Source organism: Physella acuta, unplaced genomic scaffold (genome assembly GCF_028476545.2).
Source record: "Physella acuta isolate Inbredline_101_S28 unplaced genomic scaffold, ASM2847654v3 ptg001624l, whole genome shotgun sequence".
Taxonomy (NCBI): Eukaryota; Metazoa; Mollusca; class Gastropoda; family Physidae; genus Physella; species Physella acuta.
The window spans coordinates 105,166-131,445 of NW_026733138.1; the positions used below are offsets into that span (position 1 = coordinate 105,166).

The 26,280-nt window shown below is 39.1% G+C and overlaps 1 protein-coding gene across 2 annotated transcripts; it reads right to left on the reverse strand.

The window, feature by feature from the left end:
- Positions 1 to 571: 571 nt before the first annotated feature.
- LOC131929390 (uncharacterized) lies at positions 572 to 26,032 on the reverse strand. 2 transcript variants are annotated; one of them, XM_059285555.1, is made up of 3 exons: positions 25,906 to 26,032; positions 13,796 to 13,851; positions 572 to 7,904 (listed from the first exon to the last, which is right to left on the reverse strand). In XM_059285555.1, exon 3 carries the CDS (start codon positions 6,940 to 6,942, stop codon positions 850 to 852), a length of 6,093 nt encoding a protein of 2,030 aa, XP_059141538.1. In that variant the 5' UTR covers positions 6,943 to 7,904; positions 13,796 to 13,851; positions 25,906 to 26,032; the 3' UTR covers positions 572 to 849. The 2 variants fall into 2 exon arrangements, with proteins under 2 accessions (XP_059141538.1, XP_059141539.1); XM_059285556.1 differs by lacking the exon at positions 25,906 to 26,032 and adding an exon at positions 24,861 to 24,961.
- Positions 26,033 to 26,280: the final 248 nt, after the last annotated feature.

Below are 26,280 nucleotides of genomic sequence, written 5' to 3' on the forward strand. Positions count from 1 at the left end.
GTCATTTTAGGGGGGGGTGTCTGGTTTTTTGTACCGATGTGTGACGGAGAGAATGGGGAGAGGTAAAAATCGTCAAAAAAATTGCATGACGTCATTTATGCATGACTCCTTAAGGCAACGATAGGTTTACCCCGAGCTCGTTTGAATTTTTCTCAAGCATTTCCTTTGTTGAGATTTATATTTTTACGTAAATGTTAAAAGGTTACACAATCGCGCCAAAATGGAACACGTTTTGTAGCACAGTTGTATTGTAGTGAACTGCATTGTATTGGACCACGGCATTTAGAGTTAGGTATTGAATGACACATAATTGATATTATTTACGCTAATGAACTTCAAGTTGGATGCCCCGTACCGGAAGTTTTTAGTGCATTCCGGAAAAAATGCCTGAAAGAAATCCAAATCCCGAAAAGTAGGTGACAATATTTCATGTTCACCAGGCTTATTTTAAGTATATATATATATATATATATATATATATATATATATATATATATATATATATATATAAATAAATAAATATACATATATATATATATATATATATATATATATATATATATATATATATATATATATATATATATATATATATATATATATATATATGCATATAAAGAGAAAGGATGATCCTCTAAACATTAAGAAAGAAATTTAGTTGCACTACAATTGCAATTATACATATGCGTGATTGTACAGTTGATTTAGGTCATAATAATTAAAGAATAAGCAGATAAGGAAATGAGAACATGTCCTAGAGTGGAGTGACTTTCACCAGATTACGAAGTCTAAAGCCGTGGTTTACAACTGTGAACTGTGTTCCATCGCTTTGTGCGCCGTGTTGGTTTCCTACGGCAGAACGTGAGATTCTGCCGATGTGTCAGGGGTCAAGGTCATAGACGTGCTGGTCAGGTCGTCCTGCATCGTCTCCATCTGCCGGCGGAGAGCCTGCAGGTGGTGCTGGATATCGTGCATCTGTTCTCTGGCGTTCTGGAATGTAGAGCTGACAGAGTCCGCCGCCGTCTCAATCTGCTTGAAGGTTTCATCGGCGGCCGCGTTGCCCGCCCAGAACTCCTCGTCGCTGTTGAGCAAGGACGCCTGGGCGGTGGGCGTCAGGGTGTTGGGCGTCGATTTAACACTGGGTTTGTTCACCGGGGCGGGGGCGGGGAGTAGGGCGCCGTCAGGTGCTGCCGCGAAGGCGTTAGAGTTATAGAACGTGCAGCTAACGACCACGTTGGTTTCCGAGTCGTCGTCGTTGTCGCCGTGGTGATCGTCGCGTCGGCGTCGACCTTCGCTGCTGACCCCGGCGCTTCTGCTTTCGTCAGTAGCACCGTGGTCGTCGTCTGCCGTGGCGTAAGGTTCAAGGCCGTCGTCATCTTCTTCGTCGTCGGCGTTGAAATTGCTATCCGTGCTTTCGTCGTCTCTTGTTTCTGAATAAATATCGAGATCCGATTCTGTCCTATCCGTCGCGGACATTCGGGATCTTCGACCGTTTCCGGAAGAATAACAGTCCTTGTAGTATTCTCTAACAGACTTTACATTTTCTTGCGTGAGCGGCATAAACTCAGCATTGCTCGACTGAACCGGCTTGCGTTCTTGCAGTTCTTCTAGTATATGCTTGACAGACATTAATTCATTAAAAGTTTCTTCAATGCCTGGTATCACAAGATTCGAACCCGAACTAAACCGCTCAGGGTGGTAATCTATCTCAGTCTTTTCCATCTCGTTTTCCGACTCGTCGCTCAGAATTTCGTCGCTGATGTCGTGATCGACGTCGACGTCTTCGTTGTCGTAGCTGCTTTTCTTTTTTCTGTCTTTTGTGCGTTTTTTACGACGGTGTCTGTTCTCGTCGGAGTTTGATTTGCTTCGATGATCTCGATAAAACTGGCGCTCAGCGGCGATTTTTATCGATACGCGATCTCTTTCAGAAGGTTCGGCCTCCTTCTGGTTCGATGAGCTGATGGAAAAAGGTAATATGGGTTTAGAGTATTTAGGTGAGGTAAGAATTCCCGACCCCATCTCGTCTTTTAAAATCATCCTTTCGTGTGCGATAAACTCCTCGTCTTCGTCGTAATCTAAAGAAGCGTTTGAATCAATGATGTACGTGTTGCTTCTTCTGTCACGAGAAATTTCCGAACAGTTATCGCTACTTCCGGTGCTTAGAAGGTCCGTTTTATTTCTTCTTCTTTTCTTTAACCACCTTTCTCTTCTCTCGCGTCGGCGAATAGCCATCATGGCTGCCGAGAGTTGACCAGGCGGTTTCTGACGTTTGGACCAGAGAGGCCGGTCGTCGTAGTAGTCTGGAATACCTCGCCCGGTCGCCACGTCATCGTCGCTGTGGTACTCACGAGAGCTGCGGCGTTGTCTGGCGTCGTCTGCGTTTACCGACATAGCGTTTTCCATTTCCGGAAATATAAAAACATTCGGCTCGGCATTTCTTTTCGGAAAACCCGTTGCGCTGTCTTCGTTTCTTCTCTCGTTCTTACTCGGTTCCTCGTAAATTTCCGAATCCGATGATGTTGTTGTCGTTAGCGACGACGATGTTTCAATTGTCATGACTTTTGTCAAGTGCTTGTCACACGATGACACTACTGACGTGTCAGCTGTGAAAAGCGTTGCCTCGTCGTCAGACCCGGATGAAAACGAGTCTTCCTTCTTCTCATATTTAGACCCGAGATCACCCTCATGCTTTGTCTCTTTCTTCTCTCGTACGTCCGCGACAAACACATCGTCGTCCATTTCCTCTTGACTGCCTATCAAATTGGACAGCCTTTTGTAAATTTTATCCGTAAACTGTTTTATTTCCGATTCCTTCCTCATAGCCAGTTCAATTTCTTTTCTCTCTTGAGCGTCGGAGTCTTCTTCTTCATCGGAAAACTCTTCTAAAAGCTGTTGTACTGCTGTAGGACTTGGCGGAGGCGGCGCGTGTTCACCAAGTTCTTCAGCATCTTTATCTTTTACGTTTCTTGACCGTTCTAAGTCCTTAGAAGCTAACACCATTTTTAGAAATTCACTTTCATCCGAAGAATACTCATCTTGTTTCTCGTTTAATTTATCTTTAGCGTTTTGCCTACTCTCGATGGAATCTCGAATAAGAGGTAAAGGCTGTGATTCTCTTTGTCGATTTGTAGGTTCGCTGTGTAACCCGTTGCTATCGACGCTTTTATCAGCTGTTGTGTAGGAATCCGTTTGTATTTCTTGACAACGAGACTCGATTGTAGTTTTACTGACAAAGACTTTCGTTTGTTGAACTACAGGTGGGACGTGCAGGACTTCGCCTCGAACTGTCTTCGCCTCGAGGGTAAAGCAAGGCTGTTCGTATGTCGGCGAACTAACGACAGCAACCGCTTGCAGAACATGCTTCACGCCGTACTCTGGGTTAGCCTGTGGTTGCTGTATCCCCTGCTGTTTGTCCTGCTGTTGCTGTCTCAGCTGTTCCTGTTTACTGATATTTATCATTTCTGAAATCACTTTAGACACCGGCTGTCTTAAAACTGCGACACTCTGCTCCTCCTGCTTCCTTTTAGACTGGTACCTCCCAGCGATATGTCCATCCCATGAACTCTTCTGTTTTGAATAAACATCTTCCACATAAATATCCTCCTTTCTATTTCCTACTGTGTTTTCATCTCGAGCTGTACTTTTACCCCATTCCGGAATTTCACGAATTTTTTCTTGTTTACAAGATGGATCACTCACAATATTTTCCTTTGATACAGTTAATTCCCCTTCATACGTAGCGTCACCGCTGTGTTGCTTATCGTTTCCATGTAACTGGTTTAAACCGGGCACAGAATGAGTACTTAAATCAAACCGAGTGTCGGCAGCAGAAGACACAACACACGGTTTGATAACCGCTTCCGAACAATACGCGACTGATTGTTCATCTCTTTTATTATCACCGCCGAGGCCTGATTTCTGTTTTTTTACATATCGTATATTTTTGTGCTGGCTCGTCAGAGTCTCTTGCGCAGGCGCAGTGGCAGAAATATTAACGTTGTTGGACCTTTCGGGACCAGGAGAGGTAGGGGAGAGAGGGGCGGAGGTGTACACGCGGCAGGGTAGGGCCACGGCGGAGCCAAAAATCACATGATCTGTGGAATGCTTGCGATGAATGCCAGATTTTTCTACTTCTTCTACACGACGAGGATGTTCCAACGTCGCCCCCATTTCGCCTTGATCTGGCACCGGGTGTGTTGCTTCGGTGTGTAATTTACCTGCAGAATACAGGTGCGAACTATTATTAGTGCTAACGGCTCCTGAAGCCGGAGTGGTACCGCTCTTCCAGCCCTCGGAATGAGATTTGGATAATGGGGTCATTTTGTTTTTTATTGATACCGAAACTGGCGACCCGGAAACGGAAGCTGTGACCGTGACCGTGGATGTAGGTGGCGCGGATGACGTAGCTGATTCAGTTGTTTCCTTACAACGCGATGTTTGTATTAGTCCGCCTTTATTGACAGATCCTGTTTCATTTGTAACATATTTTTGAGAATTTAAATTCGGCGAAACAGGGAAAGAAGGTACTAATTTCTTAACACCTTTGGGGCTGGTAAAATTATTGCCTTGTTGATTGGTGTTATGAGCGGTAAACTGTTTTGTTTTTACATCAACAGTTCCAGGTTTAGTGTATGAGGTATTGTTGTTTAGTTTCTGTACAGTTGGTTTTCTGCCTTGCTTGTTGATATCATCAAACTTACTCTGCAAATGTCGACGTAGCTTTGGAGAAACAGAACCGAAGACGGCAGAAAACGTGGGGACGATCACAGGGTTCGGACAGCTATCTGGGTAGTTGTCGTACCCAGTCCTCTCCTCGACTTCATCGCTGTCGTTCTCTTCAACACCGTATTGCCTGACAAGTTTCGGGCTGTCATTGTTAAGCGGCGTTTGTTCTGATTCGTCCATGACGTTGTCGTATTTCGAAGTTGATTTTTGCGAGGGCGTTAAGGGTTTCATGAATTGGGTTGACAAGGACGGCGTGGAGACTTGTGTTGTGGACAGGGCGTGGTACACCGGGACTTTGGTCACCGTTTTTGTTGCCATGGATTCCTCTGCCTGCGTCATCTCGCTGGGCGAGTTGTACAGCGCCGCGGTTTTGGCGCGGGGGATTTTCGGAGAGATACTGGCGTGTCGTGTTCGGGCGCCGAACCGACGCAACACGACCGGGGACATGGCTGGACTGGGAGACGACTCGAACGTCTCCGCGCACACCCTGGTGTTGCCGTTCGCCGTGCTGAGCTTCTCGCTCACCGTATTCAGGTTAAACTCAACGCTGTCCTTCTGACTGTTCCTTTTCATATCATCAACATCCCTGACTACGTATAACTTCTTCTTCAACGAAGGCGTGGACGGTAACGACCGTGATCCTTTGAGCTCGTCATCTTTTGAACGTTTACGTAGCAAAAACGGCTCAGCATCTGGAAACTTTTCACGGATTGTCTTCTCTATCGACCTCTCCAGCTCCTCGAGTCTCATGATACAGAACGCCGCGGACTTGGCGACAGGCGGACTGCTGTTTCTATTCTGTTTCTCCTCCTCGTTACCACTATACCCCCTGGAACTGGACTCTAAATTTGAATCCGAGCTCTTACTACTTGTCCTGTTACCTTTAGACACACGACTCAAAACTGATTTATTTTTATCATTATTTAAACTTTGCGAAACTTCTTCTTGTGTAACTTGCCTGTCTTCCGTTGAAGTGTATGTAACATTTCCTAAAATATTTTCGCATTTTTTCTTATCCGTTTTGCGAGTGGTTCCAAAAATTGAAACTTTGTTTTGTTTTTCAGATTTTTTCGCGGCCGACCTCTCCCAAGTTTTCCACATCGGCTTAGACTTTATCTTCGCTTCGTTCTCGGGAGTTTTAGAGCCAAGTTTCCCCTCCAGCTGCGGGGAGGGCACGGCTGCCTGTTTATTCTCACTTTTATTTTTGCTACTTTTTTCACCTTTGCTACCTGATCTGAGTAAGTCTAGGAGATTAGTGGCACGCCGCTGGGGGGTGGGGGTGGTAGGGCTCGAGGATGAGTCATCCGACGAGATGCGTTTAAACGGCGATGACGTCATCTTAGGAGACAATGCCCGGCGCTGGGGTTGCGGGGAGGTGGGTTTGGGAAGGTGTCGGAAATCTGGCTGGGAGGCGGGAGGTTGTTTTTGTATTTTCGTTTTGAGATGGTTGTAAAAATGTGGATGGTGGAAGGTGGTGGGCGGGGCGATGTCCATGGAGTCGTTGGGATCCGATTCCTGGACTCGCGATAAAGGGGATGACACGCCAGAGGCAGGCGAATGAGGTCGGTCAACTCTACTGAATATGGGCGTGGACAGTAGAGGGGTGTGATACCCGCCCCCAGCGCTAGCTTGCGATGACGTCCCCACCGAACCGACGTCATCTGCCGGTTTGTATCTGTATGACGTAGGCGTGGCGTGGCCAGACCGAGGCTTGGCCGAGTTGCTTTTCACGCTGTTGTTGCTCTTTCTCGAGTTGACGCTGCTCCGGCCTTCAAAGCGTGACGTGTTGGACAGCGTGCCGTCGTCGTAAGTCTCGGGGCGGGCGATCTCGGGCGGGATACACGCCTCGAGAGAAAACCCGTCCTTGAAGTCTTTGGACGAGAGCACCTTGGGGTGTTGGAGGGCGGACGTGTAGCTCTCGTACATGCTGGACCAGGTCGTGCTCTGTTCCAGCTCGGACCTCGTGCAGGCGTCCAGGTACGGGGAGGAGACATTCTCCGCAGAATGGAAGACGCAAGACTCGGAATCCCCCCCGGTCACGTGACTCGAGTCATCGAAATCCGTGTCCGGTCCCGAAGCTTGCGGTCTCCTCTTCTTCTCTTTCTTTTCTTTCTTCGATTGTTTCTCTTTCTCTTTTTTTATTTCCTTCTCTTTCTTCTTCTCTTCCTTTGTAGGTTTATTCGCCTTCTGCTTTTGTCCACCAATTCGATTCCCCATTCTTGCACGATGTTGCTCACCAAAACAGTGGTGAATAAACTATCGTAGGTTATCGTTGGAGGCAACTATCTACTTCTGAAGTTTTCCCGTAGATAGTTACGTGACAGTTATACACAGCGTGTATAACCTTTAGTGTAAAGTCGAAAGTCGAGTTTTGTTTGCGTGAAAGTGTTTAAACACAACACTTCTTAACGGACGTACAAAACTCACGAGCGGAGACACGGTGTCTGAGCTCATCCTGAACTCAGAGCTCAATTCTTTCCTCAGTAGAGCTAATTCTCGTCTGCTAATGAGGGTACAAGTGTCACTTCTTCGAAATATTTTCGTATTTTTTCTTTTTTTATTTACAATTTACTTCGAAAAAAAATTATTGCTATGTAATCCAGTATTACGAAAAATCCACAGTGCGATAACTACCTGACACAAATTACTTTGTTACTGGTTAAGATGAAATAGATTGTTATTTAGCAAGCAAAATAGTTCTTCACTGCCTTGAAGCAATTATAACTTATTTATGAATTATTTTTTCAAATTTTTCGTTTTCTTTTATTTGAGACAATGTCCATTGTTTAAATTTCAGTTCCGCTTTAAAAATAAATCAATTTTGTTTATATACAGTCCTTTTTTCAGGTAGATATGTAGAATGAGCAATGGTCTTCATCTGTTTTAGTAAAAAAAATATGTCCTATTCTTTACACAGCAAATATACAAAACTAACTAGCAGTGAAGATTCTACGTTGAGTATACAAATACTTGTTGTGTAATGCTAACTATGGACACAAAATAAAATTTAAAAAATTATGGACAATGCTGATAAAGGAGCGGACATCCAGGAAAAGATCACTCAAGTTGCCTTGGATGTGTGTTCAAGGAGACGTGATGCAGTTCTAGATCGTCCAGAGGCTTCGTTAGCTTTAGCTTCTAGCGAGCTTGTTTCATGTGGGCAGGGCCAAATTCTTCACCTGTGGGTAATGATAAGAGTTAATACATGGGCGTTAAAGTTAATAAAAAAATAACCAGTATAATGATTTGAAGAAAACGTATAAAAGGATATGCTTTTCTTTTAAAAATATCAACATTCAAGATGATAAAAGATAAACATTCTAAAAATATTTTCTAGCAAGCAGTTTAAATGAGTGTTCAGGTAAAAACAATGACATTTATAAACTACAGCGATAATGCTTGTGGGAATAGAGATATAACAGTAAAGTACTCAATTTATGCTACTCATGTTTTCCACCTGCCAGACATAGGCAGATACAGTAGAGTTCACCTGTTTCATTGACCTCGGCATACAAGAGAGTAATGAGGTCAGCGCTATTTCCAACACCTTTGTTTACCTAAAGTGAGTCAGGTACCTATTAGAGCTGAGTGGGCTCAGAAGGACCTACAGACTCGTCCCGAGATCCGAACTAAAGACTTTCGCTTTAGCAAATTCCAGCTCCAACAATCTACCACGCTTTACCTCTTAGCGAAGAAATACTAAATAAAAAAAAAACAACACTATTTCTCTTCGAAATGATCTGAAACTGAGGGGGTCGGCGTGGTCGAGTCGGTAAAGCTCATGGCTCATGACAGCCACTCTTCTAGGAGAGACAACTCTAAAATCAAACAACTGCTGCCTTGTAGTTTGTTCTTGGTTAGACAAAGGCTATGGAAGCAAATGTAAAAAGAAAAGCAGGCTGAAATCGGAGTCAATGGCTTCAATAGCGCATAACCAGTTGACACGGAAGCATGGTCGAGTAGGCAAAAGCTCATGGTTGATAAATTCAAAAATGTCTTGAGTTCAAACCCTCTGGCAGATAAGGCTCAATCCCTTCCAAGAGTAAAAATTAAAAACGAAAAGAAGAAGAGGAAAAATAGGAAACTGTTTATTACCCTTCACAAATAGTGCGTGGAGAAATTATAATTATGATAATGAAAAAAGTTAATTCTATAAATTTAACGCAAAAAAAAAGAAATTGAAAAAAAAAACTAGCTTAATGAATGAATTTGAATTTGTTGGCATCCCAGCAATGCTGACCAGTTGCAGCATAGACGCACAGACTGCTATCTCCAGACTGATATTCTCAAGGATAAACACGACAGATACAGACTGACAGCGCGAGATGGATTGTCGCCCCGTCTATATCATATTATATACACGAGTTATCTAACGTGATAGCTGGGATAGGGTTTTTAAGTTACAAGGTGTAGTGTTAGAGTTTTGGCTGTGGGATAACAAAGAACATTTGAACAGACGAAATTAGTAAGCTTTATTTCAAGTTTAGTTTAAATTTACGAATATTAAACACACACACATATAAATACATATGTAGGCCTATATATATATATAACGTTAGAGATCGAGTTTTGTATTATTGAAATAAACCCACACACATACACAAAATATATATATATATATAAAGATCTTATATATATAATATATATAATATATATAATATAAATAGCCTATAATATATATAAATTAGTTTATATATGTATATATATATATATATATATATATATATATATATATATATATATATATATCATATATTACGACGTCTTTCAGTACAAATGATAATATATTTGATGTCTTTGGACTAAGTGGCGTAGGCCTACTCGTTTCGTTGTATGGTTTTTTTTTCTACATGTAAACTAAGTGTTAAAAATATTTTCTACATACTTTTCCGTAATTATTGCTCCAACATTCATATTTTTGAAAATAGTTTTTTCACCGGATTTTACTTCTGGAATTTCATCGTTGATAATTTTCGTCGGGGCGTTTTCAAATTTCTCTTATCAGTGCCGGGCCAGGTGTGTCATTTGGCAAGGTACCAGGTAAAGTCAAATCATTTTATGAAGGTAATGGAAAGAAAACATTCGAATCTTGTAGTTTACAGAAAATTGGGTAGTTAAAGCATATCACATGCACGTTATGTTTGGGGAACTAAAGCTGAATTGATTGGGAAAAAAATACCAGTAAGGCTTATAAATTCACTTGTAGTTTATTTATGTAGGGAATAAACGAATCATTGTTAAATATGATGTTTACTTTTAACACGTATGTTTTACTTGAAACATATTTTTGAGTTTAAACGTTTAGATTTGAAACAAGCTGGTCCATTTAACATTTTTCTTTAAAAAACATTTAAATTAGGCTATCCTGTGTTCTGTAAAAATGTAAAATCTAAAACTAATTCGGAAAGAAAAGGTTGTGGAATTATGAATTCAGCAATCTGTTCAATGTTTCTTTCAGATATTTTTCTCCAGGGAGATAGGCTGGGTTCGAGGGAGCTTAAATTTCCAAAAGGGATGGGGAGGGTAGGGAGCGGAGGAGGGTGCAGACACATATTTAAGTAGTAGGACACTGTCTAAAAAAATCTTCTATAAATTCTTTGAAGTCACAAAGCTTTAAATTGTAAAATTTATGTTGGCTTTGAATGATCTATCGTATTATGTTGCTAAGATTTGATAAGTATTTCTTCCAAATGTTTCGTGTTTTTAATTTTTCCTAGATCACACTAAACACAATGTTTCACACTATTTGGAGTTTTCCCACTTAAGTGTGTTTGACAACGGACTGTTAAAACTATGTGTTAATGTAATATTATGTTTAGTGTAATGCGCATAATAAGAGTTAGTGATATGTTAGTATTTTACATTTGGTTTGGGTTAAGGATAAGCTTAGCATTTACATTAACAAGTCATAATAATTTATATTTTACCATCAATAATCTAACACGATTATTTTGTCGCAATATCGGACACTGAAAGGCGACATAATCCAAAATGTCTTACTCTCTAAGATTTCTGACCAAACTTCCCCTCCAACGTCATCAAAATTTACCGAAAATTCCACCAATTCAGCAACAACACTTGTAGCGTAAAATCTTCTGTTAAAAAACGCACCAGCAAGAATCATCAAGCGAAAGCCTCATTAGACTCTGGCTATTTTTAGCGCTGGTATTACCTGTAATTTGGTGCCATAAACAACTAGGTGAGTTCACCGGTAGCTAGACGTACCTGCCTCACCTACACTCGCTACTCACTTCATGCACAGAACTCTTGTGTAGATGTTTGAAGTTTTACAGTTACCGTTCTTGCTTCGTTGACCTTAACAAACCCACTCAACTAATTAAACATATGTTTTTTTGTAAATTTAATATATATATATATATATATATATATATATATATATATATATATATATATATATATATATATATATATATATATATATATATATATATATATATATATATATATATATATATATATATATAAAATATATATATATATATACATATACATATATATATATATATATATAATATATATATATATATATATATATATATATATATATATATATATATATATATATATATATATATATATATTATATCTTGGTTATAAATATCCGTATTTGAGTGATCAACTTTCAAATATATCTGGTTATTTATATTAAATGATCATCTATAGTTTTAAAAGTCATTATCAACTTTAATTTATTTTGAAAAAAAAATGCAAGTAAAGTATTTAAATAACGAAAGCGTTCGCTTCCTAGATTCGAGTTTGTAGGACGTTACTGAGTCCACAGATACGCCGATTGGAAAAGTAAAATTGGCTGGTAATTGTGTTAACAATATGATCACTTGACCGTGGTCAAGAAACAGATGAACTCCACTTCATCTGCCCTTTGGAACCTGAGGTACGAAAGAGGAACTGTCTATGTCGGCTGCCTTCTTCTTTTTGTACTTAATTGTAATGCTGGATGTGATTTCCTCCAACACGATTAAGTAATACGAGCCGACCCGCGGCTTATCATATGCCGCTATTTAGTTATTGTTTTTTCTACTTTTGATAATTCATAATTTGTGAATTCGACAGTACCAACGCTGCCACTGAAAATATTTCTTTAAAACACTATAAGTAGCTCGTTAAGGACGATACCCCCCCCCCCCTCCTCCCCCCTCTCCGTTAAAGTAAACTCCACTTAGTTACCCCCCTCCCCCCTACGCTTAAAATCGTTTCAAACTAAATTATCTGCCCCTAATAGTCGTCACTAAACCCGGCTCTGCTTGTAAACATTTAGTGTGAACCACAGCTCACCAGACAATGTAGGGGTGGGGTTGTAAGGAGCGCGCTTACAGCTTGTTTTCTAGCGTCTCCCAGAAGAGAATTATATATATAGATGTGTCAAAACTGTTAGCGTCATATAGGCGTTCATCCAGCTTTACCTTTTAGTCTTGCTTCCATAGCCTTTGTCCATTCAAGAAAGAAAACTACAAGGCAGCAGTTGTTTGATTTAGGAGTTGTCTCTCGTAGATTGGTCGCTGTCCCGATTACTTATTAATATTACGCAATTGATAGTTGCAGACAGTGACAGCTTGAGAATCTTTGTGACAAGCGTCAGTGTGAGGACCGCTGGAAGATATACAGCCCACGCGATAAGCAACACGCTGGGTCCCTGCTTAACTATCCAGATTTCAGGGCGAGAGTTTTTATAAGCCAATCAAAAGGGCACGTGTCACGTGATACGCAAGTCCTCGAGCTGTTTTATCTGGCTGCCAGACAGACCTGCCGTAATGGCTACTGTTAACCTAGTAGGTTGGAGAGTTTTGTTCCTAAGATAGTTAGTCTTTGGGTTGGTTACAAGCTTAAGGTGTAGCAGAGAATAAGATAATGTTAGTTACAATTGTAAATGGAAACAAGTTTCCGCAATACGCAAAAATATATTAAAAAAATAAAAGATGGCGTTAGATGGGACACTTCCTAAGAATTAATCAAGATGATTTCAAATGAATGACGCTAAACTGGACGCTTCAAGGAAAAAAAAACTTGTCTCTGCAGATTTTATCTCATATCTAAATACAATAAAACGATGCAGAATCAAATTTACAAAATATCTATTGACGTTGAGGCGGAAAAACTCCTTTAAGTAGCCATCACTCTATTGTTTGGTGGACAGAGGTTTTTATGAATTTTAGAGGGAGGTGGCGGTGTGACTTTTTTGTGACAGAATAAGCGCGGAGGGGTGGGGGGGGGGGGGGTGGGGAAAGAGATTAAGCAAGTGCGTGGATATACTTGGACACGTGGCAAGCTCTATTTTAGCATTTATTTATTATTTTAGATTTTTATAGTTGTAAATAATAATACAACGTCACCAACATACTTTAAACTCTCACAAGCTCTATATTAAACTGAACATTTAATTATTATTTTTATTTTAGATTTTTATATTTGTAAATTGTAACAAAATAGACCAACACACTTTAACCTCACACACGCTCGATTACTATTGGTTAAGAAATATTGTAATTTGTGAAGGCATGGAGAGAGGGGGGTACAAGTGTGACCTCAATTTGGGACGAGAGGAATCTGAATTTTTATGACGTTTTGTGAAGAATGGGGAAGGCGAGGAGGAATATTATACCATTTAATGACGACCCTTTACTTACATTTTAAAAATAATCACCTTTAATTCTACCACGTTTAATAAGCAATGATATGCTAAATTAAAAAAAAATATAGCGGTGAAGTATAGACTTAATTAGGCTTGATAGGGAGTACGTGTGTTTGTTTGTTTGTTTGTTTGTGTTTGTGTGTGTGTGTGTGTGTGTGTGTGTGTGAGAGAGAGAAAGAGAGAGAGAGAGGTGGATTGATGCTCGTTTGTCTTGTCATGGAAGGTAAAAATCAAATCCTGCTCTTTCTATAAATATCGAATTCTCGAGTCTAATCTCACAACCTGGGTGGTCGTTTATTTTAGAAGTTTATCTTTACTTTACAATCCCAACATCCTGTACTCGACTAGTTACAGTCCTTGTTGTCAGTGTAAACAAAACAACATGTCTAAAGAGAAACGTACCTCAGGCACCAAGTTAGGGAGCTTTGTTGGTGCAGCTTGACTTATCCTATGGCTTCCTGTGGACAGATAAACATACATACATGTCAGAAGGAGAATAATCTTAGTAAATCATTAACGAAATGAGAGTTGTATTTAATTAATTACCAGTTGTGCCAGGATTTTTATATCAGTGTCAGAGAATAAACTTTTGTTGGAAAACGAAAACAAATTATAAAACACCGTGTTTCAGCTGATAACAAAGTTAATTTACTAGGTAACCACATCACATATATATAACAAACGTTATCAACTTACAAGAGAACTCTTTGATTTACCTCAACGCCAAATAAACAGAAACATACATTGAATGAGCAAATATGCTTGTAAAATATGATGTAGGAGTTATTTTGCCTATATTTTTAGCGCAATTTCCATTCTGGAGAATTGCGTTTATTAACCCGTCATTTCTGGATGTATGAATGTATGAATGGATGGATGGATGTGTGTCCGCAGCTTTAAGTCGTATCTCCTCCTCAACGAAGCAATATCGATGACTAGTTTCAAAAGCAATTATGTTAAGCAAGTTACGAGGATGAACATAGGCTATAAAAATTCCGGGTTTCTTTCATGGATTTCCTGGAAAAGCCAAAAAACCTCGAAAAAAAAGCAGTTTTTGGCACATATCTCGGCAACCAGACCACTTAGCGACTTGAAACATGTACCAATCGATTCCTGCCATAATTTAGAACAATATTGCCGAAGAAAGTTTTCAAAAATATCCTTTCGTTCGGTCACAAAAAAATTTTTTAATCATTAAAATTTGGACCGAATTAGTAGGCATTTTTTCCAACCACACCACACGCGTCATCACGTTCAATAGCTGCACCATCACGTTCTATGGCTTCGTCATCACGTTCAGTAGCTAGGCGCGCAATGGTTTTTAGTCATGTAACTCTATTGTAAATAAAACATGTAAAATACTGAAATTTTTTTTTAATAAAAAACGTTTTAATAACTAACCAATGGTTTTACTAACCCTGCTCTTGATTTACGCTACGACAGAGCTATTTTTAGATAACATAAGGAAATTGCGCTAAAATTGTCACTAGACTTTTTAATTAACTTGTTTTACTCTATAATTAAAATTTGTTTACCTTTATTAAAGTTTAAATTAACAATTTAATTTACGGTATATTATTAAAAAATATTATTAAAAATATATCAACAGATAAGCTAGAAAACAATATAGTAATAATTTCATTGTTTTGAAATTTAACTATCTTATCTTAAATTTAAAAGAAAATGAATTTGATATTTCCCCGAAACTTAACTAATTATCTAATAATTTCGAACAAAACCTATCATCGTTTAACATTACAATTATCTATCTTCAAATCACGTAGTGGAAATACACAATTTAAATCCAACAATATGTTAGTAATCTAAATACACCAGTGTTTCTTCCAGAATTTTTTCTCCGGGGGGCACTTGAAATTTTCAGGGGTTGGGGCGGTAGACTTTCTTCGGGGGAGGGGGGGGGGGCGGACACTGTTAAAAGTATATATTTTCTATATAAATTATATAAATTTCATTTTGTTCTGGTGGGGGAGGGGCGGTAGAATTTTTTCGGGGGGAAATACACTAGGATTAAAACAATGCTAGATAACACACCCCGCTAACTGCTATATAACAAGCACACTTACAAACTAAAGTTCGCGCATTTATCTCAATTTCGTAAGATATTTAAATTTCATTACCCATCTCGAGCGCCCTCTCGAACACTTGTCTAACACACAGTCCACACACACACCGTATCACCCACCTTATATGACCAACACAACATTTAACACCATGTCCACACACATCATGCCCCGTAACCTTTCTCACACATTATATTCTTCACATTATATAAATAGATCATTCAACTTACGTAATCCACATACCAATTCAACATACTATATAATATTCCCCACACACCTAAGCAAAATATATCAACGTACACACTTATCCTACACACACCATCCCACACACTCTCGACACACACCCGATTCCACACACACTCAGCACGTGCTGTATCACACAATCAATCCTACACCAACATCCACACTCCTTTTCACATACCCACCCCACACTCCCACACCACAAACTTTCCCACAAATTCCGTCCCAAGCATCCACCCACACACACACACACAATCCACATAACCACACAACATGCTCCACCACACACAACCCACACACTCAATCCACACCCCACCTATACAACCACTCCTCACACTCCATTACACGCCCCCTCTCCCTCCACTTCACCACACATACTCCATTTTACACAGATATTGGCATCACCAACTAAACACAACAACAGGTAGACTCTCCCCCACCTCCACACACACACATACACACACACACTAAACACACACATCCCCCCACACACACTGACACCAAGACAACATCTTAGCTAACCATTACCAGGTGCAGCTTGCCTGAATTCTCCCCCTTTTTTTGTTGTTATAAAAACATTCAGGTAGCTTCATTAATTATATCCACATGATCTCAACAACTGCATAAACAGTGAAATGCCAAAATAAATAATTCGAATCTTTACATCAACAGAATATAAGCCACCGTTATATAATTAGATTTTGTATTTTGATTTTAGTCGATCGTAGGTTTAAATATTTAATATTTAATTAGGATTTTGAAAAAAAAATAGAAATTATATAAAAGTAAAAAAATATTTTACGTATTTATTTTTATGCTATTATAATGAAAATTATTTGATCATTTTAAAACTAATCTTACCCTACATTTACTAATGTAAGGGATACATTTTTTCCCATTTAACATTATTTTATCCTTATTGTCACCATTCGTTTTGTATTTAACATTTATGGTCTGTCCTGATATGTTTAAGTGATGTTATAGAATACATCCCTATTGTAAAGTGAAAGACCTACTATGAGTTCTTGTAAATGCATAGTATATCTGTTGATTTACGAAATAAAGCAACTACTTTTGGTAATCTACCATAACTTGTTTTTCACCCATGAATTCTTGTAAAACCGTTGAATACGCTGGATAATGAATGACGATCTATGTGAATAGTGAGAAAGATAATAACAAAAACAAAAACAATGGCAGACCTTTAGAAAATAAAGGATATAAAACTTTTGTAATGTTGTGCAAACAAGTATGATAGAGGTAGTCACAGAAACAGATAGTTCCTTGTTTTTTTTAACTTGACGGTCTATTAGGCAAATGAAGTAGACCTACTTCTGTGACCTCGGCGTATGAAGGGATAGTGGGGTCATCACTATGCCCAACCACCTTTACATTCCCTAACGTGAGTCAGGTACCCATCAGAGCTGAGTGGACTCAGCGACGTTATAACATAAACTCGGATTCGAACTCGAGAATTTCGGTTAGTGCTCTACAGCTAGGCCACGCCATCCCCTACAGATGTAGGTGAGCCTTTATAATATGCAGGTGCCGGAAAGGCATTTACTATCTAAACCTACAACAAGAGATTGAAAGTATGGAGTTAGCGGGAATTAGCTAGATCTATATGGTAAGTATACTAGGAATTAGCTAGATCTATATGGTAAGTATACTAGGAATTAGCTAGATCTATATGGTAAGTATACTAGGAATTAGCTAGATCTATATGGTAAGTATACTAGGAATTAGCTAGATCTATATGGTAAGTATACTGGGAATTAGCTAGATCTATATGGTAAGTATACTAGGAATTAGCTAGATCTATATGGTAAGTATACTAGGAATTAGCTAGATCTATATGGTAAGTATACTAGGAATTAGCTAGATCTATATGGTAAGTATACTAGGAATTAGCTAGATCTATATGGTAAGTATACTAGGAATTAGCTAGATCTATATGGTAAGTATACTAGGAATTAGCTAGATCTATATGGTAAGTATACTAGGAATTAGCTAGATCTATATGGTAAGTATACTGGGAATTAGCTAGATCTATATGGTAAGTATACTAGGAATTAGCTTGATCTATAAGGTAAGTATACTAGCCCTGTCGCTATTAAACTTCACTAGGTGTACAAGACTGAATGTGAACTCACGAAGAGTCGACCGTGGATAGCTGGCCCAGTGTGAGCACTTCAGTGTTGCAGGGGCCGGGTGAGGTAACGTGTAATCAAGTGTGAGTTCATAGGAGTTGGGTGGGGGTGCGGCGGGTAGTGTGTGGTACGGGAGGGACGGCGTGTGTTTGTGTTGTGTGAGTAAGAGTGTGTAGGTGAGAGTACAGCAAGGGAGGGGATAGATCCAGGCAAAGATGGAGTTTTTATTTTTATAAAATATGAAAGTTCTGGAAACCCCCCCCCCCCCCCCCGATAACCTTACCGCAGTATGCAGGCAGCTGAGGAATTCTTAGAGAGGCTAGGTACAAGCTGCACATTATTAAAAGACTCTATACAAAGGTGATGCTTCACGTAATAAAGTTGCAAATAATTTTTAGCTGATATAAAACTGCGTCGTGTTTATTTGTTCAATACTAAGATAAGTAGCTTAGGTATTGATTAACTAAAAATAAAAAAAGGAGCTAGTGAAACGAGTGGAATAGAATGAGGTTTTTGTGAAATACAGGCTTTTGGCTGATTTAACTTCAACTAGTGTTTGAAATATAGAGGCAACATTTTGATGCAGTACTATTGATGATATCAATCTCGTATATGATAATGAGTAGCTAGATTATCTTAAGTCACATCAGCCGTCCAACATGAACACAAGCGACAGACCCTGATATCAGATATCAAAAACTTACATCATCCAACCATTACATCACCCATCCAACACTAACATCACCAATCCAACCCTTACATTACCCATCCAATCCTAACCCTAACATCACCCATCCAACCCTAACATCACCCATCCAACCCTAACATCACCCATCCAACCCTAACATCACCCATCCAACCCTAACATCACCCATCCAACCCTAACATCACCCATCCAACCCTAACATCACCCATCCAACCCTAACATCACCCATCCAACCCTAACATCACCCATCCAACCCTAACATCACCCATCCAACCCTAACATCACCCATCCAACCCTAACATCACCCATCCAACCCTAACATCACCCATCCAACCCTAACATCACCCATCCAACCCTATCATTACCCATCCAACCCTAACATCACCCATCCAACCCTAACATCACCCATCCAACCCTAACATCACCCATCCAACCCTAACATCACCCATCCAACCCTAACATCACCCATCCAACCGTAACATCACCCATCCAACCCTAACATCACCCATCCAATCCTAACCCTAACATCACCCATCCAACCCTAACATCACCCATTCTACCTAACATCACCCATCCAACCCTAACATCACCCATCCAACCTTAACGTTACCCATCCAACCCTAACATCACCAATCCAACCCTAACATCACCTATCCAACCATAACATCAGCCATCCAACCCTATCATTACCCATCCAATCCTAACCCTAACATCACCCATCCAACCCTAACATCACCCATCCAACCCTAACATCACCTATCCAACCATAACACCATCCATCCAACCATAACACCATCCATCCAACCCTAACACCACCCATCCAACCCTAACATCAGCCATCCAACCCTAACATCACCCATCCAACCTTAACATCACCCATCCAACCCTAACATCACCCATTCAACCTTAACGTTACCCATCCAACCCTAACATCACCCATCCAACCCTAACATCACCTATCCAACCATAACACCATCCATCCAACCCTAACATCAGCCATCCAACCCTAACATCACCCATCCAACCGTAACATCACCCATCCAACCCTAACATCACCCATCCAACCTTAACGTCACCCATCCAACCCTAACATCACCCATCCAACCCTAACATCACCTATCCAACCATAACACCACCCATCCAACCCTAACATCACCCATCCAACCCTAACATCAGCCATCCAACCCTAACATCACCCATCCAACCGTAACATCACCCATCCAACCCTAACATCACCCATCCAACCCTAACCCTAACATCACCCATCCAACCCTAACCCTAACATCACCCATCCAACCCTAACCCTAACATCACCCATCCAACCCTAACCCTAACATCACCCATCCAACCGTAACATCACCCATCCAACCCTAACATCACCCATCCAACCCTAACATCACCCATCCAACCCTAACATCACCCATCCAACCCTATCATTACCCATCCAACCCTAACATCACCCATCCAACCCTAACATCACCCATCCAACCCTAACATCACCCATCCAACCCTAACATCACCCATCCAACCCTAACATCACCCATCCAACCCTAACATCACCCATCCAACCCTAACATCACCCATCCAACCCTATCATTACCCATCCAACCCTAACATCACCCATCCAACCCTAACATCACCCATCCAACCCTAACATCACCCATCCAACCCTAACATCACCCATCCAATCCTAACCCTAACATCACCCATCCAACCCTAACATCACCCATTCTACCTAACATCACCCATCCAACCCTAACATCACCCATCCAACCCTAACATCACCCATTCTACCTAACATCACCCATCCAACCCTAACATCACCCATCCAACCCTAACATCACCTATCCAACCATAACATCAGCCATCCAACCCTATCATTACTTATCCAATCCTAACCCTAACATCACCCATCCAACCCTAACATCACCCATCCAACCCTAACATCACCTATCCAACCATAACACCATCCATCCAACCATAACACCATCCATCCAACCCTAACACCACCCATCCAACCCTAACATCAGCCATCCAACCCTAACATCACCCATCCAACCTTAACATCACCCATCCAACCCTAACATCACCCATTCAACCTTAACGTTACCCATCCAACCCTAACATCACCCATCCAACCCTAACATCACCTATCCAACCATAACACCATCCATCCAACCCTAACATCAGCCATCCAACCCTAACATCACCCATCCAACCGTAACATCACCCATCCAACCCTAACATCACCCATCCAACCTTAACGTCACCCATCCAACCCTAACATCACCCATCCAACCCTAACATCACCTATCCAACCATAACACCACCCATCCAACCCTAACATCACCCATCCAACCCTAACATCAGCCATCCAACCCTAACATCACCCATCCAACCGTAACATCACCCATCCAACCCTAACATCACCCATCCAACCCTAACCCTAACATCACCCATCCAACCCTAACCCTAACATCACCCATCCAACCCTAACCCTAACATCACCCATCCAACCCTAACCCTAACATCACCCATCCAACCGTAACATCACCCATCCAACCCTAACATCACCCATCCAACCCTAACATCACCCATCCAACCCTAACATCACCCATCCAACCCTAACATCACCCATCCAACCGTAACATCACCCATCCAACCCTAACATCACCCATCCAACCCTAACATCACCCATCCAACCATAACACCATCCATCCAACCCTAACACCACCCATCCTAACCCTAACACCATCCATCCAACCCTAACACCACCCATCCTAACCCTACCACCACCCATCCAACCCTAACATCACCCATCCAACCCTAACATCACCATTACAACCCTAACATCACCCATCCAACCCTAAAACCATCCATCCAACCCTAACATCACCCATTCAACCCTTACATCACCCATCCAACCCTAACATCACCATTACAACCCTAACATCACCCATCCAACCCTAACATCACCCATTCAACCCTTACATCACCCATCCAACCTTAACGTTACCCATTTAACTCTTATTTATAGTAGCTTAATTTTTTTATGTTTACTTTACAAGTATTTGATCATAAAGCTTAAAATACATTATTTTGGCAAGTTTTTATCAAACAAAATAAGTTTTACTTAATAAGCTTTTATTATCTTATAAAATTTCATACGTATGAGATAAAGTAATTATTTTAGAGAAATAATATTAAAACCTGGCATTTAATAAGTGTAATAATTAATCTAATTAGTCTTCCGAAACTTAGAGAATGATCTCATGTTTTAAGCATTTAACTCTTATGTTTGTTTATTTAGAGAAATTAAAAAAAAATAAACAAATCGTTTTAAATTTACTTAAACAAGTTTATTTTAATGAGGATGACTAATATAGAATTCTTAAATACAAAGTATTATCAACTGTAATTGGTAAAAACAAGTTATATCCTTTGAAAGAACCACACAAAGTCATATCATCAATATTAGTAAAATTACATCAGATGTATCAAAATTATTTTCTCTAAAACTCTATCATGTTGATTAGCTATACAGTTGTGTCGGGTGGGTAAGTATATGATTGCTAACCCATAAGTCCCGAGTTCGGAACCCGGGCTGATGAGCAAGGGGGGGGGGACATCTTTGTGTGTAAACTACCATGGAAACAAGTCTAGAAGGAAATGCATTATGAAGACGGAGTTAACGGTCCTAAGGGCGCATAACATGTTGTCATGTAATCCTTAATTACGTTGGCGGAAGTTCCCTCTAATACTGCCAATTAAAAAAAAAAAAAGAAAACAGTAAAAAATATATCAACTTTGTTAGCTGTAGAATTTATATCCACTTTATTTGTTATTAATGTTATATCAACGTTATTATCTGAAGCAGATATAAACGGGTTGTTTTGGAGAGTACATCAAGGTGACTAGTCAATTGTTCGGCAATTTTAGTATCTGTACCTTAGTTTTACAGTATAGGCAGAACACAAAAGTGTGTGTAGACAGCATAAAGCTGCCAAACATAGAACAACAGTAATCATCAGGGCAATTAGTACATGATACCCGCAATAAACGGTGAGTAAATTGGGTTAACTAGGCGAGTTGGTAAGTAGGTCAGCGTGAGCCTGTTGTTAATAGAACTATGGGCAGTTTTATGTGATATGCACGTGCGAGCATTAGTGAGCTGTCACTCTCTCTTTTTATCATCTCATCAACATACATTTTCTCTATTAAACATCTCATCAAGATTCATTTTCTCTATTCAACATCTAATCAACATACATTTTCTCTTTTCAACATCTTATGAATATAATTTTTTTTTCTTTTCAACATCTAATGAACATACACTTTCTCTATTCAAAATCTTATTTTTCATACTCGTTTTCTTTTCAACATTTAATTAAAAAAGCCTTCTTTTTAAATATCTATTCCACGGATTGTTTGCTTTTTGACATGTAATCAACATAAACTTTTTTTTCTTATTAACATTTTATCAACTTTCCCTTTTAAACGTCACATTAACGGATATTAGGTCCTTTCAACAAATGTTAAAAAAAATAACAAATGTCACTTTTTATTTTCAACATCTAAATAACAGACACCATTTTCAACACCTAATCAAAAGTCACCCTTTTCAACATCTAATGTACGGAAACCCTTTTCAACATCTAATTAACCAGACACTCTTTTTCAACACCTCATCAAAAGTTACCCTTTTTAACATCTAATTAACAGACACCCTTTTCACATCTAAACAAAAGACATTATTTTCAACAAATAATTAACAAATATCCTTTTCAACACCTAATAAACATAAATTTATTCTTTTTACCATCTAATCAACGGACACTTGCTTTTTTAACATCTAATCAAATGAACATTCTCTGTCAGTTTACAAATAGAGGATTACGTTTTCTTGAAGTAAAAACTAAATTAGAAACACATGTTGTGAAGAATGTAAATAAAGAATAAAAGCCACACATGCTCTTAGATATACATTCACAAGTTGCAAAAAAATACAAAAGATAATACACAGTTGTATAAAGAAATAGTTCTGGCATTTGATAATACAAAAACAGGATACTTTATGTCAAAATAACGCAGTACCTTTCTAAAGACAAACAAGGTTTCAGAACTTTATTCTCTCGCTGGTGTACTCTGGTCTAATGAAAGTAATTAGCTCAGGTGTGAGCCAAGTTGTAAGGTAAACAGAAGCTTCTAGAACAGTGGTTCTTAACTTGTTTTGGAGGTACTGAACCCCACCAGTTTCATATGCGCATTCACCGAACCCTTCTTAATAGTTAGGTTGTCTACTTTGACACAATCAGATAACAAGTCACATGAGTCGAGTGTGACCTCCGCCGAACCCCTGGGACTGACTCATAGAACTCCCGGGGTTCGATGGAACCAACGTAAAGAACCGCTAATCTAGAACCTAAGTTACATTTGCTGGTGAAGAATTCAGTCTAAGTAAAACTAGCATAAGAATTTAAAGTCGCTCTAGCATTTTAATACCGTAAGATCATCGTGACACACAGAGGGAAGATTTTAAAAGTAAAACCCCAATACAATATTTTAATTTCTAATAAACAAAATTCCTGATCTGTATCAATGGTTTTATACGTTAATGCGCGAATGTTAGACATTCCGCAATTTTTTAAATATGTAAAACCAGGCAGATAGCTTTCATTTATTACCAGCAGAAAAATAGTGTCTTAATACTTAAAATGATGACGGTGTTGCTGTACATGTTGGCAATCAATGGTAATTTCCCGTATCACATATGATCCAATATTAAAGATCAGCAGAAATACAACTGAATTATTCTACTTTATATATATATATATATATATATATATATATATATATATATATATATATATATATATATATATATATATATATATATATATATATATATATCGCAAAATATACACCGACATAACGCAGTTAGCTTACGTATCTAAAGACAAACTGTTTAACGCAAAATAGGCGTAGCTGAAATTCCTTAATAAATATATACATCTATTAAAAGCTATTGAAAGTGATCTTACTTATATGAGACTAAATATTAACTATTTAAAAAAAAAATTAAAATAATTTCGCCTGTAGTGATTTAAATCGCGGGCAAAGGCTATGGAATCAAATCAACAAAAAAAAAAGCAGGCTGAAATCTTATTCAACTGTTTATATGGCGCATAACCATTTTTTAACACTAAAATTAAGAACGAAGAAGAAGATTTAAGTCGCCAGGTATATTATAACACGAACCACAACTCACGTAGTCACAAAACAACAGTTACCTGTCCATGACGGATGGTATACGTCCCCCGAAAATTATCACGGAATATCTGCGTATTTATAAGTCTGGGTGGATTAACACAAACAAAACAAAATCTAAACTGCTTAACCCGGGAAATCCCGGGCTTAAAACCAAAACATCCCCAGTCAGGGCACCCTACTCACTTCTGGCTTCAAGACAACTGGCAGAATTCTCAAAAAAAGGTTCCACCCCCTCTCTCTCTAATCAACCACTGGGTAATTTTATTATTGGGTAACAAAACAAAACAGAAAAAAGGTAAATTCAGAGAATTAGGAAAACACACACTAAGCTAAATAGAAAAAAAGAATATTTATATAATAATTGGCATTTTTTACATTCACATTAACTAAACTAAAATATTAATAAAACAAACCTTTAGTTATGTTTGTTAATGTGACTCGACTAGACATATTAATATAGAAGGCAACATTTTAAAAAAAAACGTCAAGATAATTTACCTATGCATTCGTAACTCCAATAATTAACACAAACACAAACAAAAACAATAGCTATAACTCTCCGCAAACTAGCCCATGAAATTAAAGACAGTCATATTACATGCAGCAATTAACAACATCACGTATACCAACTCAGAGATACAAAACAGCATTCTATACTAAACTACAGCAGTCTAAACACACAACATCAGTAAACACCACACACAACACCAGTATACACCAAAAATACATCACAAAATAAAAATAAAAAACCACCACAAAATACACCAAACAACCCATCACAAAACATTAACACGGAATCATACACAACAAGACCCAATATTTTACATAAGTTAAAACACGCAACATAAACGACAACAGCTACCTATATACACAACATCATTTCATTAACAAGACCACTAATCAAAATTACACACCCATTCCCACACTCCCTTTTAGTTAACACCTTTAAACACCACCACAAACACATACACACTCACAACATCCTATAGTTAACACCTTTAAACATCACCACAAACCCATACACCCACCAAGCCCCTAAATTCAACACCCAGCAGTTCGACTTACCTTATAACAACGTACTTCCCGTTTCAGAATTTGGCCCCGCTTTAAACTAAAGAAACTTTTTGCATGAAACACCTTTCCTAGAGGCAATCGCTCTCACGCACGCAGGGTAGAAAACACGCACCATACAGCACGCTCACAAAATACAGCCCTATGCGAAACCAGCGCTTGCCTTGTTTTTTTTTTCTTTTCCTACCTTCTTTCTTTCTTTACCTTTCTGCGTTCTAATTCGGTGTAATGGATGGGCAGAACGATACCCGGGCGCTACCTGTCTTTTAAGTGTTGAAAAGTATCGAAACTAAAATATTTGAAAATGTTTTCGAATACACTGCGCGTGTTTGAATATAATTTTGATGTACTTCTGTTTAGTGTGTGGTT

Coding starts and splice junctions, on each gene's coding strand:
- LOC131929390 (XM_059285555.1), bottom strand. CDS start 6,942: ATGGGGAATCGAATTGGTGGACAAAAGCAGAAGGCGAATAAACCTACA.